The sequence below is a fragment of the Bubalus kerabau genome, chromosome 23 (assembly GCF_029407905.1).
Source record: "Bubalus kerabau isolate K-KA32 ecotype Philippines breed swamp buffalo chromosome 23, PCC_UOA_SB_1v2, whole genome shotgun sequence".
In the NCBI taxonomy this organism is placed as follows: Eukaryota; Metazoa; Chordata; class Mammalia; order Artiodactyla; family Bovidae; genus Bubalus; species Bubalus kerabau.
The window spans coordinates 4606197-4620923 of record NC_073646.1 but is presented as its reverse complement, the minus strand read 5'-3'; the positions used below and the strand labels follow the sequence as shown (position 1 = coordinate 4620923).

The following is a 14727-nucleotide window of genomic DNA, read 5'->3' as shown; positions in this document are numbered from 1 at the left end:
GGTATGACCTAAATCACATCCCTTATGATTATACAGTGGAAGTGAGAAATAGATTTAAGGGACTAGATCTGATAGACTAGTGCCTGATGAACTATGGACAGAGGTTCGTGACATTGTTCAGGAGACAGGGATCAAGACCATTCCCATGGAAAAGAAATGTGAAAAAGCAAAATGGCTATCTGGGGAGGCCTTACAAATAGCTGTGAAAAGAAGAGAAGCGAAAAGCAGAGGAGAAAAGGAAAGATATAAGCATCTGAAGGCAGAGTTCCAAAGAATAGCAAGAAGAGATAAGAAAGCCTTCCTCAGCGATCAATGCAAAGAAATAGAGGAAAACAACAGAATGGGAAAGACTAGAGATCTCTTCAAGAAAATCAGAGATACCAAGGGAACATTTCATGCAAAGATGGGCTTGATAAAGGACAGAAATGGTATGGACCTAAAAGAAGCAGAAGATATTAAGAAGAGCTGGCAAGAATACACAGAAGAACTGTACAAAAAAGATGTTCATGACCCAGATAATCACAATGGTGTGATCACTCACCTAGAGCCAGACATCCTGGAATGTGAAGTCAAGTGGGCCTTAGAAAGCATCACTACGAACAAAGCTAGTGGAGGTGATGGAATTCCAGTTGAGCTATTTCAAAGCCTGAAAGATGATGCTGTGAAAGTGCTGCACTCAATATGCCAGCACATTTGGAAAACTCAGCAGTGGCCACAGGACTGGTAAAGGTCAGTTTTCATTCCAATCCCAAAGAAAGGCAATGCCAAAGAATGCTCAAACTACTGCACAATTGTACTCATCTCACACGCTAGTAAAGTAATGCTCAAAATTCTCCAAGCCAGGCTTCAGCAATATGTGAACCGTGAACTTCCTGATGTTCAAGCTGGTTTTAGAAAAGGCAGAGGAACCAGAGATCAAATTGCCAACATCTGCTGGATCATGGAAAAAGCAAGAGAGTTCCAGAAAAACATCTATTTCTGCTTTATTGACTATGCCAAAGCCTTTGACTGTGTGGATCATAATAAGCTGTGGAAAATTCTGAAAGAGATGGGAATACCAGACCACCTGACCTGCCTCTTGAGAAATTTGTATGCAGGTCAGGAAGCAACAGTTAGAACTGGACATGGAACAACAGACTGGTTCCAAATCTGGAAAGGAGTATGTCAAGGCTGTATATATATTGTCACCCTGCTTATTTACCTTATATGCAGAGTACATCATGAGAAACGCTGGACTTGAAGAAACACAAGCTGGAATCTAGATTGCCGGGAGAAATATCCATAAGCTCAGATATGCAGATGACACTACCCTTATGGCAGAAAGTGAAGAGGAACTAAAAAGCCTCTTGGTGAAAGTGAAAGAAGAGAGTGAAAAAGTTGGCTTAAAGCTCAACATTCAGAAAACGAAGATCATGGCATCTGGTCCCATCACTTCATGGCAAATAGATGGGGAAACAGTGGACACAGTGTCAGACTTTATTTTTTGGGGCTCCAAAACCACTGCAGATGGTGATTGCAGCCATGAAATTAAAAGACACTTACTCCTTGGAAGGAAAGTAATGACCAACCTAGACAGCATATTTAAAAGCAGAAACATTACTTTACCAACAAAGGTCCGTCTAGTCAAGGCTATGGTTTTTCCAGTGGTCATGTATGGATGTGAGAGTTGGACTGTGAAGAAGGCTGAGCGCCGAAGAATTGATGCTTTTGAACCGTGGTGTTGGAGAAGACTCTTGAGAGTCCCTTGGACTGCAAGGAGATCCAACCAGTCCATTCTGAAGGAGATCAGTCCTGGGTGTTCTTTGGAAGGAATGATGCTAAAGCTGAAACTCTAGTACTTTGGCCACCTCATGTGAAGAGTTGACTCATTGGAAAAAACTCTGATGCTGGGAGGGATTGGGGGCAGGAGGAGAAGGGGACGACAGAGGATGAGATGGCTGGATGGCATCACTGACTCAATGGACATGAGTCTGAGTGAACTCCGGGAGTTGGTGATGGACAGGGAGGCCTGGCATGCTTCGATTCGTGGGGTCGCAGAGAGTCGGACACGACTGAGCGACTGAACTGAACTGAACTGAACTGAAGGTGGTGGGAGGTAGGTGTACAATCTGAGCTCCGAGAATAACATAATAGCCTGTTGAGGAAGCAATGCAAGGTTTATGCAAGATCAACATTCTATTTAGATGACACCTTCACTTATAGACACAAAGGTGTATTTATTAAAATAAATATACACATCTTACAATACATAATGACCACTATTTTACATATATAAAATACACATTACTTCGTGGGTTATTTCCTCCAATGAATTCGGGAAAATAACACCAGTTTTAGTTTGATTTCCCTGTAACTCCAGTGCGTAGTAAATGTTTAGACAACCAGTCAAATCAGCAAATATTGATTCAGCGACTACTTGTGCCAGGTACTATTTTAGGTGCTGGGAAATTCAGCCATGAATGGAGACTAGTGCCTACCGTCATGAAACTGACATTCCGGAGCGGTCAGTACACATTTTGGAATGAAGGGAGGGGGAAAAAAATGCTTTTATCTGAGTCAGCAATACAATTTCAGAAGAGGAGTGAGAGGGTCATTTTTGAGTTTTAGTTGAACAACAAAGAAATATATATATATATATATATATATAATTTGCAGAATTCCCTGGTTGTCCAGTAGTTAGGACTCTTTCCTTCCACTGCAGGGGGACACCTGTTCCATTCTTGGTCGGGGAACTATCCCACATGCCTTGGGGCGTGGTCAAAAAAAAAAAAAAATAGAAAGAGAGAAGAGAGAGAGAGATCTTTTCTGTTGAAAAGAATTCAAACCCGGGCAAGTAGTAGCAACCTCAAGTATGAGTCAGGCATACAAGAACTGAGACAGAGCCTTGGGTGTTAAGAGTCACGAATATAGATTTGTCTTTGGGCGACACCCATATCTCAAAGATCAGATGTTCATGCAAAATAAAAATTATTTAGTTACTTGTTTTTGCTTGGCGCAGCCGTCACCACCAGCATTCGCCTATGCAGTCCTCCTCTGCAAGTGCATTTCGGTCAGACCCGATTTACGCAAATTCGGTTTACGTAGGCTTCGGGCCGGCGTCTCCAGACCTTCGGCCGAGTTCGCCCGAGTCGGGACGAACCATCTGTGCCTGCGGAGAGGGGTGGCGTGTCCGCTTCGCGCAGTGAGGGCCCGGACGGCGAGGATTCGGAAGCTACCCAGCCTGGAATCCCTTCATGCAGGGTGTCTGGGAAAGCATGGCTTTGCCAGGTTGCCACTGGAGCTGAGGGCGAGGGTCGGCGCCACATGTAGGGTTGCATTCCCCCCTCCGCCGTGGACTCGGCTGCAGCCCCACGGGTCCCCAGTTTCCGGACCGTTTCACACCTAGACCTCCACTGGGAGGTACAGCTGGTCTGGAGGGCCCGGGAAAGGGTTGCGGGTAGGACCCGGAGTCAGTCCGAGAGGACGAGGGTGGCGGAGTCCCTGTATTTCCCGGCCGGACCGCCCCCTGGGGCCTACGCGACGCGCGCGCCCTTTCGCCCACTCTGCGCCTCTCACTGCCCCTAGACTTCTCGGGACCACACCTTCCGCTCCCGCTCACATGGCGGACAAGAAGCTGGTGGTGGTGTTTGGAGCCACAGGTAAGCGAAACCCCAAAAGGAGGCGCTGGACCCCTTACCCAGGACAGCCCGGGGGTCCGGCCGGCCCCGCCCCCCAGCGCTAGGGGCGCCACCCTGGGCAGGCCTCCCATGCAGGTTCCACCCTGCAGGTCTTTCTGATTCTCCGCAGGTGCCCAGGGAGGCTCAGTGGCCCGGACACTCCTGGAAGATGGGACATTTAGGGTCCGAGTGGTGACCCGGGACCCTGGGCAGAGGGCAGCGAAGCAGCTGAGGCTGCAAGGTGCAGAGGTAGTGCAGGGAGACCAGGATGACGAGGCCAGCATGGAGCTGGCCCTGAGCGGGGCTCACGCCACCTTCATTGTGACCAACTACTGGGAGAACTGCAGCCAGGAGCAGGAGGTCAAGCAGGTGAGGCCAGGCCGCTGGGCGTCAGGAGGCCAGGGCAGGAGCCAGGCATCTTCAAAGAGCTCCCAGGTCTCTCTGCTGGCCCTTGCAGGGCAGCTCTGACTTGTCAGAGAGGGGCTGCCCCCTGCCTGTGACGACGGACACTGCAGCCTTTCCCCTCTTCCATGCAGCCCTCCTAGACTTTGATAAGGGCAGGAGGTGGCTTCTTCATCCAATGACTTAAGGTATCACCATACTGTTCACCCTTTTGAAGTGTACAGTTCAGTGTTTTTTCACATGTTCGCAAAGTTGTGCCGCCATCACCACTAGTAATTCCAGAACATTTCATCACCCCCAAAGGAAAACACCATAGCTGGTGGCAGCCCCTCCCCATTCTCCCCTCCCCATTCTCCCCTCCCCATTCTCCCCTCCCCTTCTCCCCTCCCCAGGCCCAGGCAAGCACAGTCTGCTTTATGTCATCCAGTGACTTCACATTTTTCTTAACAACTCTGCTGACCCATAATTTTCTTAAAAGGTACACATTTTAATTGTACAATTTGATGAACTTTGAAGATAAATATACCCATATAACTGACTTCCCGGGTGGCGCTAGTGGTAAAGAACCCACCTGCCAATGCAGCACACATAAGAGACATGGGTTCAGTCCCTGAGTCAGGAAGATCCCCTGGAGGAGGGCATGGCAACCCACTCCAGTATTCTTGCCTGGAGAATCCCACGGACAGAAGAGACTGGAGGGCTACAGTCTACAGGGTCGCAAAGAGTGGGACCCAGTTGAAGCCACTTAGCACACACACAGCACACATACGCATGGAACTAACATTCTAATCAAAATATGGTGAGGGACAGGGAAGCCTGGCGTGCTGCAGTTCATGGGGTCACAAAGAGTCAGACACAGCTTGGCGACTGAACAACAACAACAAAGTATAACACATCACCGTCATTCCCCAAATCTGCCAGGTCCCTTTTAGATGTTTCACGTTTCTCTTTATTCTGTTTTCCACCCAGCTTCTCTTTGGTCGGTGGCTGTTGAGCCCAGGCTGCTGTGGGAGGGATGTGAGACAAACATGCATCTTTTTAAAATCTCCTGGAACGTGGAGACACTTGCAGTGGGCCTGTCACATAGCAGGCGCTTGGGTATTTGTAGAAGGTATGACTGGTGCAGCCAGGGTTCCAGGGCTGAGACCCCTGGCCATCAGCTTTCAGTCCTGCCCCGTCCACAGCTCCCCACCGCCTTGGCTGTGGACGTGACTTCCCTGAGCTCGTCTGTGTTTCCTCCCACGTAAAGGGGAGCTTTACTGGACCACTTTGGTCCATAAAGGGAACCTGGACTGGACCCCTGGTCTCTTCGTTTTTAACCTTGAGCCTTCAGTTGCTGTCTTACCTGGAAGCCCATCTCAGAGACTGGACAAAGACAGCTTTTCTGGTTCATGCAGATCCCATCAACCTGACCGCCTGCCCCATGACAAATGACCACAAGCCAGGTGGCTTAAAACAACAGGAATTCATTCTCTCCCAGCTCTGAAGTCCAGGAGTCCAACAGCAAGGTGTTGGCCCTGCCCTGTCTGGAGGCTTGCCTCTTCTAGTCTGGTGGTGGTGCCTCTCCATGTGGTCACATCACTCTGGGCTCTGCCTCTGTCTTCACGCAGCCTTTCCTCTTCTCCCTGTCTCCTCTTCCATCTCTCATAAGGACAACTTGTCATTGGGTTGAGGGCCCACCAGGGTAATCCAGGATGATCTCAAGTTTTTTAACTTAAAAAATATCTTTGGAGACCCTTTCCCAAACGATGTGACATTCCCAGGTTCTGGTGGATGGGAGGTGGACATATCTCTTGGGAGGCCACCATCCAGCACCGTACACAGCCTTGTGCAGCAGGTGGTCTGTCCCCATTTAACCGATGAGGCCAGAGCAATTAGACCCTTTGTCCTGGAAGGCACAGCCAGGGCGCTGCAGAGCCAGTCTGGATCCCAGGTGGCGTGTTTTGTGTGCTGAACAGCTGAGCCATAGCGCTTCCGTAGGGGACGGCTGGGGCTCTCCAAGGAAGACTGCACAGCACGGGGACAAGATGCTGTCTGAGCACAGGCAGAGACGGGAAGCCTCTGTGTGCCTTCTCCAAGGTGGCACATGGTGGACTTCAGCCCAGTACCCTGGAAGGTGGGACAACCTGGATGATCTGGAGAAGGGGCGCTAAGGCTGTGTGGCTGGCGGGAGGCTTATAATCCTGAGGTAGAGGATGTGATGTTGTGGGAGCTGCACAGGAAAGAGGGAACCTTATCAGAGGGGTTAGTGGCCTGTGGCTCTTGGCACAGTGGCCTCTGGCCACAGAGCCTTCCTCTGAGCTTTGTGGCTTCTCCTTTCCCGCCCGCCCGCCCGCCAGGGAAAGCTGCTGGCCGATCTGGCCAAGCGCCTGGGCCTGCGCTACGTGGTCTACAGCGGCCTGGAGAACATCAAGAAGCTAACAGCGGGGAGACTGACAGCGGGACACTTTGACGGCAAAGGGGAGGTGGAGGAGTATTTCCGGGACATCGGCGTCCCCATGACCAGTGTGCGGCTGCCCTGCTATTTTGAGAACCTCCTCTCCTACTTCCTGCCCCAGAAAGCCCCGGATGGAAGGAGCTACTTGCTGAGTGAGTGTGCTCCCTCGGGCATCTCCTGGCACCATGCAGAGCCACGGTGGCCCAGAGAGCGGGCTTGTCCTCCGAGGGCTCCGGGTCCGAGCCCTGGCCCTCTCACAATAGACCCATGACCCTGTTGAGCATCCGTGTCCTGTCCCATGAGACGGGCATGGCCCAGACTTCCCCAGGGAAGATCTGTCCATTGTGGGAACGCTGTGCTGTGTCTGTCCGAGAGCTTTGCAGAAACAAGCGTGGTTCTTGTTTCTGCTTCATCAGTGAGGAGAGGGTTTGGAGGGCTAGGTCCAGTTGTAGATTTCCCAGGGGTAGGAAAGCACTTTCTTCTCAGTGCCTGTCTCCAAATCTGCAAGCAGCTTGGAGGGCACCGTGTCCGACCTGTGTCCTGCCGCCGGCGGGGCAGTGCAGGAGGCTCGGCAGGCAGAGCGGAGGGGTCAGCACCCTCCCCTGGCTCCTCACCTCTGCGTGATCCCTGCTCACTCTCCCTTGGGCAGAGTCTGGGCCTGGCACCCCAACACCACCCTTTACAGTTTGCAGGGCCATCATCAAGTCACCTGTGTCCCATCACTGAGCTGGAGTTCATCCCCACAGGCTCCTGGGTGGTCTGAATGGGCAGCCGTGGAAACTTCACAGGCAGGGTCTGAGGGCTCCAGGTGCCTCATCTAGACAGAGCTCTGCTGCTCCCTCCCGAAAGCCACACCGCGGCCGGTAGAGTCACTCATTAACACGTTTATCAGCACCCACCCACCACGTTGCTCTGGGCTCGGCCCCGGCCTTGGCCACCCGAGCTTTCTTTCTGGCGTTTGGAGCACCCTCTGTGGGAGTCCATGTCAGGAACTGGGGTTTGCACCCATTCTTGGGCAGAGCGCCTTTCAAAGCCCCTTGCTCTCCTTCTGCTTGTTGCGGTCTCAGGCCTGACGGGTTGGCAGGCCTGGAGTTCTCCCCGGCCCGGCTCCCAGGATTTGAACGGCCTGCCAGCGGCAGAGCTCTGTCGTGTCCCGTTTCCTGACTCAGTTCTGCTGCTGACCCTGAAGTGTCTGAGTTAGGCCAGGTGCTGACCTGTGCGCCAACCAGCTGGTGGAGACCGACCCCTCAAGAGACACAGGCCAGCACATCCCTCTCCCCCTCCCAGGCTTGCCCATGGGTGACGTGCCCATAGACGGCATGTCCGTGGCCGACCTGGGTCCCGTGGTGCTCAGCTTGCTAAAGACACCAGAGGAGTACGTTGGCAGGAACATCGGGCTCAGCACCTGCAGGCACACGGCGGAGGAGTACGCCGCCCTGCTCACCAAGCACACGGGCAAGGCGGTGCGCAATGCCAAGGTGAGAGGCCTGGCGGGAACGCGGTAGCCCCATCCGAGGGGCTTTGCAGGTAGCAGGGGAGTGGCATCCTGGGCTGCCCCACGCTCTGAGCATCACAAAGCCAAGTTCATCCTCAGAGAATGCTGACGTTGTGCTGTCCTCAGGAGTGAAGTGTGGCTGCCGAGTGAGATGTCTGGCTCTGGCAGAGGGCCAAGTGGCAAGAAAGGGCTCCAGGAAGAGGGCCCAGCAGGGGCCAAAGCAAGGAGGGAGAGCACGGAGTGTTTTGGACTGCTTGGCGGAGGGGATGGAGGCTGCAGTAGGCCCCATCCGGCCCCTTTTCTTGGCCTGGCACAGTCCCCTCCTTCCCTCACCTACCCTGTCCTGTCCAGACCCCTGGGTTTGTTGTTTCTAATCATTTTGAGAGTCTGGGATACTCAGAGTCATTAAATGAAAGAAACCACCCACAGAGCCCCCCAGACGCAAGCAGAGCAGTAAAGAGGGGAGAGACCAGGGAAAGACACGTTTTGGGCTCAGATTTTGCTCCCAGCCCTTAACACCCACCTGTGTGTGACCAGAGGCCTAGCCCCTGGCCCCTCTCTGCCTCGGTTTCTTCATCTGTAAAGTGAGTGTACGGAGCGTATCCTGTCCTCGGGCTGCTGTGAAGAATGAACGGAATAATGATGTAGACGCTCCCTTGGCACAATGAATGTTCTACAAAACGTGCACTAAAGGGCTGTATATTATTATCTAAACAACGAAAGCCTGAGGCAGTCATGGAGGGTTTGGGAGCCAAGGAGTTAAGGTTCAGTTTGGTCAAGAAAGGGGAACAGCTTTGGTGTTTTGAGCAAGAAAGTGACAAAAGCAGAGTCCTGATATAGAAGGGACTGAGATGTTTGCACCTCGTGATCTTGGAAGAACTGGATATAAATTGCCCTGAAACAGTGGTTTTTGAAGTTTCATCTTTTTAGTATCAACGGTTTTCAGATGAATTCAGGGGGACAGAGTAGGAACTGAGGTACCGACGCCCCTCTGCTTGCAGACAAGCCCTGAGGACTACGAGAAGCTTGGCTTCCCTGGCGCCCGGGATCTGGCCGACATGTTCCGTTTCTATGCCCTGAAACCCGACCGCAACATCGCACTGACCCTGAAGCTCAACCCCAAGGCCAGGACACTGGACCAGTGGCTAGAGCAGCACAAAGAGGACTTCGCAGGGCTGTGACCCTGCCCACCTCTCAACCCCGTCTGGGGGGACTGGGGGTGCGGTCACAGTGACCCTCTCTTGTGTTACAAGAAAGTTTATTTTTTAAATAAAGGCCATTGTTCTCACAGATGGCTTCCAAAAGAAAAGCGCTTTGTTTCATGGTTTGGGGTTGTGGTGGCAGATGCTAGGGCACCAAGGCCATGAAAATTCCAATAGGAAGCGTCAAGTGCCCAGCCAAGTGTGGGGGGCCAAGAGCACCCCCTGCCCCCGGCCCTGCAGCCAGGGACGACGTCTGACACCCCTGCACGCACTCTTCCACCCCAGAACATCCGGGCATCTCTGTGTTCCTTCTGAGTTTCAGGGTGGGAAGACCAGCCCCTTCTTCCTCTCCCTTCACCTGCCTCCTGGGCCCCCGGGTGCAGCAGCCTCGAGATGTGATCTCAAAACATGCTGGTAAGAAAGAAACCCCTGAAGGGACGTGAAGAGAGCTGTGGACCCCAGGGCACGAGAACTTAGCACTGTGGAGAAGAGGTGATGCTGTCCACAGCACGGGCAGGGATGGGAAACCAGGGATGTGACCACCCAACCCTGCTCGGTGGGCAGAGCCCCCCAGGCATTTGGACTGCTTCCCTCTCCCGCTCACTATAGAGAAGAGAAGCGAAGGCCTGGAGGACACAGCCGGCAGGGAGACTGGTGTCTCTGTGGGCTTGCGGGACATCCACTGCGGTCTCTACCCTGCTCTGGCCTTGGGACCTGCAGAGGCACTGAAAGGATAGCAGGGCTGCCAAATTCATTCGACCTGTTGATTCATAAGCACTTCTTCAACAACTTATCCAGTGTGCTGGACCCTAAATGCAGTGTTAACCAGGAAAGTTATGCGCCGTGTCTTGAGTCTGATTTAGCAGGAGAGCCAGATACCAGTGTGCAGGACGACTTCAGACCGACATCAGGCTGCAGAGAGCGGGGGGGATGAACACTGGAGGGCCCACTTCAGGGGCACAGGGACAGCCTGAGGGAGCAGCCTCCCAGGAGGGTAGGAGGGAGCAGACGTGATGACATGGGCTTCCAAGCCCACCCGTATCAGCAGGAGAACCCAACAGGTCATCCATGTCCAGCCCTGTGATGCCCAAGTGCCCCGGGCCCTCTGGAGGGGAGACTCACCTGCTGGAACCCTGACTCATGATATCGGGATCCAGGAGTGGCCCTTGGTCGGCACCAAGCCTGGGGAGAGCCCACCACGCCGGCTCCAGGGCAAGCTGCAGGGAGCTGAGGGCAGGCTCCGGCTGGTGCTGGCCGTTTCACCAGGCCTCTTGGGGTGGGTTGCTCACTTGGTGCCCCCTGGCCGGGCTGCTGTGAAGACTACATGGGGGAACTGGGGAGAGGCAGCGTCTAACTTCCCGGGCCCCTTGTGGTCAGGCCTCACAAGCCTCCAGTGCCTTCCCCTGTCCGCCCTCCTTCCAGCACTTCAGCAAGTGCTCGCCTCCCAGCCACAAAGGCCCAGTGGCCTAGGGACACTCTCTTGTGTTTCTAAATGGCTCAGCTCATGCTCCAGCCCCACCTCAGGCTGCAGAGGGGTCGGGAGACAGATCTCAGGAGCCAGCTGTGGGAATGAGCCAAACCTAGTGCAGCCAGGCCTCGAGGGGGACCCGAACCTCCAGATGCTGCCCCGCCACCTTCTGACCATCGGAGGGAAGAATGCCTTGGCACAGCCGTGAAGATGTCTCACTGGAAAGAAAATCCACTTTCCCCTTTCCAAGACTAGACTGCTAGTTTCAAAAAACATGGCTTTGGCTGACTTCTTTAGGAAGAAGACCTGAGGTGCCAAGAGAAACGTGATCGAGCCCTCCACCACCGTACCCTGGGGTCTCAGATCCTGCCCAGGTGGACCCATGCTGTGGACCCATGCTGAGTCCACAGCAGGTGCTTGGCAAACTTCTGTTCAACGGAGGAAGAGTTTGGAGACTGGCAGGAAGTCGCTGAGCCTCCTTCTTGCCCACCAGGTCTTCCCAGCCTCTTCACCCAATCCAGCAAGTGCCCACCCCCCCTCCACTACAGCCTGCTCAGCCCAGAACTCCGGGGCAAGGCAGAGTCATGTGCTTGGGGCCCACTCCAGCCACCATAGCCCAGATGAAGACCGCAATACACACAAAATACCTTAATATTCCTCTGAGAACAATGGAGGAAACAAAAAGTATCTAGTGATGGTGGTGGTGACGCTTAGGGACCTAAGGAGGCCACACCACAGGTGTTTTGAGGAGCGGGCTCCCAGAGTAAAAGCTACACGCTGAATCCTAGAACGTTCGTTCAGATCAGCACATCACTGCAGGATAAGCTCCTTGCTTCAGGTTGGGAGGGTCCGTGCCTGTCAGAGAGACACCTGTCCCTCGGTGGGGTTGATGTTGAGGAAAGCCACCTCCGGCCACCCCCAGGAAGGCCAGCAGACGTGGGGTGGCCTGACGGGCAGGTGAGCACCCACTGCTGGGCCACCTGCAGAGACCTGTCCGAACTCTTTCAAAGAAGAGATGACCACAATTCAGGTTTTAAATATCTCTTTGCAGTAGATAATCTTATTTACATTGATACAGAATCACTTTACATTCTTAGAGCAGACACTAGCAGATGCTTTATTTTAGTAAATTATGGGGGGGAAAACAGAAAGGACACTAATCAGAAGGGTTCTCCATTAGCCTGTCTTGCCACAGCGGGGGGATCTGGAAACACAGGGGAACCTGCACGTCCCAGGAGCCAAGGCTGGGAAATGGTGCTTGGTCTGGCTGGATGCTGGAGAACCTTCGATTGCTGAGATTGCGCTCTCCTCTGAACAAACACTCGTATGGGAAAAGACAATGATTCTCAGCACTGAATAATTTAAACACACGTCTGAAAACAAGTCAGTAGTGAGTGGTGAGACCCAAGGCCCTGATAGCAGCGGGGCAGGGCTGGGGTTGAGAGGCCCTCAGTCAGCCCCAGGCCACGCCGGCTGTGGTCCAGCAGAAGGGCAGGAGCCCCACTCATGCGTGCCTTAGAACAACACAACTCAACTGTCGGGGGACAGGGCCACCCTGTCCGTCCTGACAGAGATCACAGCCCATGTGATCAAGAGTGGCCTCTGCAGGGACTGTCCTCTAGGCGTCACCCCAGGCCCCCCAGGCCCCCAGGTCCCAGCTGCTCAGTACCTTTGGGAATTAAAACCAACTCCAGCTGAAGGGTGGGTGACACCAGCAGGGTGTGTGCCCCAGGTTCCCGGAAAGGACAACCTGTCAGGAAAGACTCATTCTGGAACGTCCCGGAGGTTTGTTGAGAGGGAAATCAATCACGTCACAACTCGGTGCAGCTTAAGGCTTCATTTTCAAGCTGTAAGCATGGCCTTTAATTCTTTAACCACATTCAGTTCCAAATTAAGAGTTTCAGCTCTGCAGGAAGTGTCCAGCCGTCTGACTTTGCCAGAGCCTGAAGAGGCCAAGTTACCTACCCACAGACAGGAAACTACCAGCCCTGAGGCCGGCCATGCCTGACGGCCCAGGGTCTGTCCCGTCCGCAGTGACCTTCCGTGAAGAGCTGCGTGGTCACGTGAGTTCACTGTTGCCAAGGTGGTCCGGAGGCCTCTGCAGGCAGGGGCTCAGTGCTGCCGTGGGGAATCCTCCTGCGTCCAAGGTGCCCTGGCCACGAGGAGATGCTGCTGCTCCCTGCCTAGTTCCCGGTGGACCGTTTTCCTGAGCCAAGACACAAATGGGTATAGTTCACTAGCCTCGCAGGAAGGACACGCCCTGCTGGTGAACTTCTGCGGTCCCTGGGTGAACTTCTGCGGTCCCTGGGGAGAAGCCCCCGATATCAGGGACCAGCACAAGTGAAAGGTGAGTCCCGAGACACCATGCTGAGCAAGCAGGACTCCGGTCACTGCCCCGCCCCACCCCACACTAAAGCTGACACTGCCCTAGACGTCCCAGGCAGGACAGGGCGGGGCTGGGGAGATCTGAGTTCTAGGCCTGGCTCTGCTGTGACCTGCCCTCTGTGACTATGGGCAACCTGGTTCCCACCACAGCGGGATGCAGTGCCCCCGGGAGCTGGTGGAAGGAGGGCTGAGGGGCTCCAGGAGTGGCTCAGCCCTTCACTACCGGCCAGCTCCCCTTGGGCTGAGGCTGGGCTCACACCACGCCTGGGATGGGAACCTCTTCACCTCTGGGGGTGGGGGGATGATACTGGCTAAAATGAGGGAAAACAGGGATTCATTAGTTCAGAGGGGCATGAAGGGGAGGAACCTCAGGGGTTTTCCTACCTCGGCTGGGATATCAGGAGGTAAACATTCTCTTAAGTTTGGAAAGGAATCCCTCCTTGTCCTCCCCAGCCTCAGGCCTAGCCTTGCCTCCCGCGGAGCTATCCATGGTGCTGCCACCTGGGCATAAACAGCAGAGAGAACTGGGGTCAAGGGTGCAGATCTCCTCACAGCCCACCCCAGGCCCCGCCTGGCCACCCAGGGCTTGTGCTCCAAGAGCCACCAAGCGCCACCCCGAGAGGAGAGGTGGCCGTATCAGGCTGTCCAGGGTTGGCCCGTTCATCAGATGACTCAGCACTTAGAGCATCCCAACTGCTCCCAAGTCACTGGCCCTCGAGAGGAAAACAAGGAACAGAAAGGGACAACAGGCAGCTGTCCCACCTTAAGAACCATAACAGAAAAACAGCCAGCGCCGATGCCTTCCAGGCCAGGCTAAATGGCGTCCATACTTCATTCAATCCTTATGATAACCTTACAGGTAAATTCCAGATGAAAGAAACAAAAACCAGAGGCACAAAGGGGTTAGGTGGCATGACTAAAAGGCAGAGCAAATAAGCGAGCAGGAGGTCCGAGTTCAGACCCAAGCAGTCAGACACCAAAGCCCAGGCTCTGAGAAGGTGAAGAGCATGTGCCGAGAGCCACCAACCAGCTTCCACACCCGGCCAGTGCGCATGGACCATCTCCAGGGCACCCGGGACCCCAGGACATGTGCACTGCTCATCTGGGATGGGGCAGCCAAGGGCCCCGCGTGTCACCGGGCAAGCACCTGGCTCCAAATGCCCCAAGATGGGGAGGCCGCCCTTCTGATTCCAGAGGGGCCGTGAGAGCCCCTCTGCACAAACATGTCACAAGGCAAGAGGACCGATGCCCTATGAGCTGGACTGGACTCAATGTTTTTCATTGTGCCAGGAGAATCAGTGCATGTCAACGTGCGGGGGGATGTATGTCAAGGACAGTGTGTAGAGGGGACAAAATGCCCATGTCCCCAGGATCTCAGTCTGAGACGTCTTTGTCGGTGAGACGCCCACAGCTTTGGGCGGCAGGCCTCCAGAAGAGGTGGGGAAGGTAATCCATGGCTCTTTAAAAGGTGATGAATAGCCAGGTAAGCTCATTCCATGAATCTGCACCACCTTTTCCTCCACAGGTACAAGCTCCTAGTGTCATAAGCAAGTCTGGCACTTACTTGGGGGTTCAGTGCCTGCTGGCCTCCCCGCTCACACTGTAAGCTGGGCGGGGCAGGGACCCCGTCTCTCTGGTCATCGCTTCTGAGCACATGGTAAATGCTTGGTGACCATCAGTGC

The 14727-nt window shown here is 54.2% G+C and overlaps 2 protein-coding genes across 4 annotated transcripts in view; one reads left to right on the top strand and one right to left on the bottom strand.

Moving 5' to 3' along the window:
- The first annotated feature begins 3344 nt into the window (after positions 1-3344).
- NMRAL1 (NmrA like redox sensor 1) lies at positions 3345-9280 on the top strand. 2 transcript variants are annotated; one of them, XM_055562188.1, is made up of 6 exons: positions 3345-3399; positions 3565-3638; positions 3787-4025; positions 6398-6647; positions 7783-7973; positions 8992-9280. In XM_055562188.1, exons 2-6 carry the CDS (start codon positions 3599-3601, stop codon positions 9169-9171), a joined length of 900 nt encoding a protein of 299 aa, XP_055418163.1. In that variant the 5' UTR covers positions 3345-3399; positions 3565-3598; the 3' UTR covers positions 9172-9280. The 2 variants fall into 2 exon arrangements, with proteins under 2 accessions (XP_055418163.1, XP_055418164.1); XM_055562189.1 differs by lacking the exon at positions 3345-3399 and adding an exon at positions 3418-3436.
- A 2470-nt stretch (positions 9281-11750) lies between these two features.
- DNAJA3 (DnaJ heat shock protein family (Hsp40) member A3) overlaps positions 11751-14727 on the bottom strand; it is a 30909-nt gene continuing 27932 nt past the window's right edge. The window contains exons 11-12 of one of the 2 annotated variants that reach the window (XM_055561507.1): positions 13430-13546; positions 11751-12866 (exon numbers count right to left, since the gene is read on the bottom strand). In XM_055561507.1, the coding sequence (XP_055417482.1) occupies positions 13443-13546 (104 nt within the window). In that variant the 3' untranslated portion in view covers positions 11751-12866; positions 13430-13442. The remainder of the gene's footprint in view (positions 12867-13429; positions 13547-14727) is intronic. The other variant, XM_055561508.1, reaches the window with a different exon arrangement.

Coding starts and splice junctions, on each gene's coding strand:
- NMRAL1 (XM_055562188.1), top strand. CDS start 3,599: ATGGCGGACAAGAAGCTGGTGGTGGTGTTTGGAGCCACAG. Junction 6,648..7,782: donor TGGAAGGAGCTACTTGCTGA/GTGAGTGTGCTC, acceptor TCCCCCTCCCAG/GCTTGCCCATGGGTGACGTG. Junction 7,974..8,991: donor AGGCGGTGCGCAATGCCAAG/GTGAGAGGCCTG, acceptor CTCTGCTTGCAG/ACAAGCCCTGAGGACTACGA.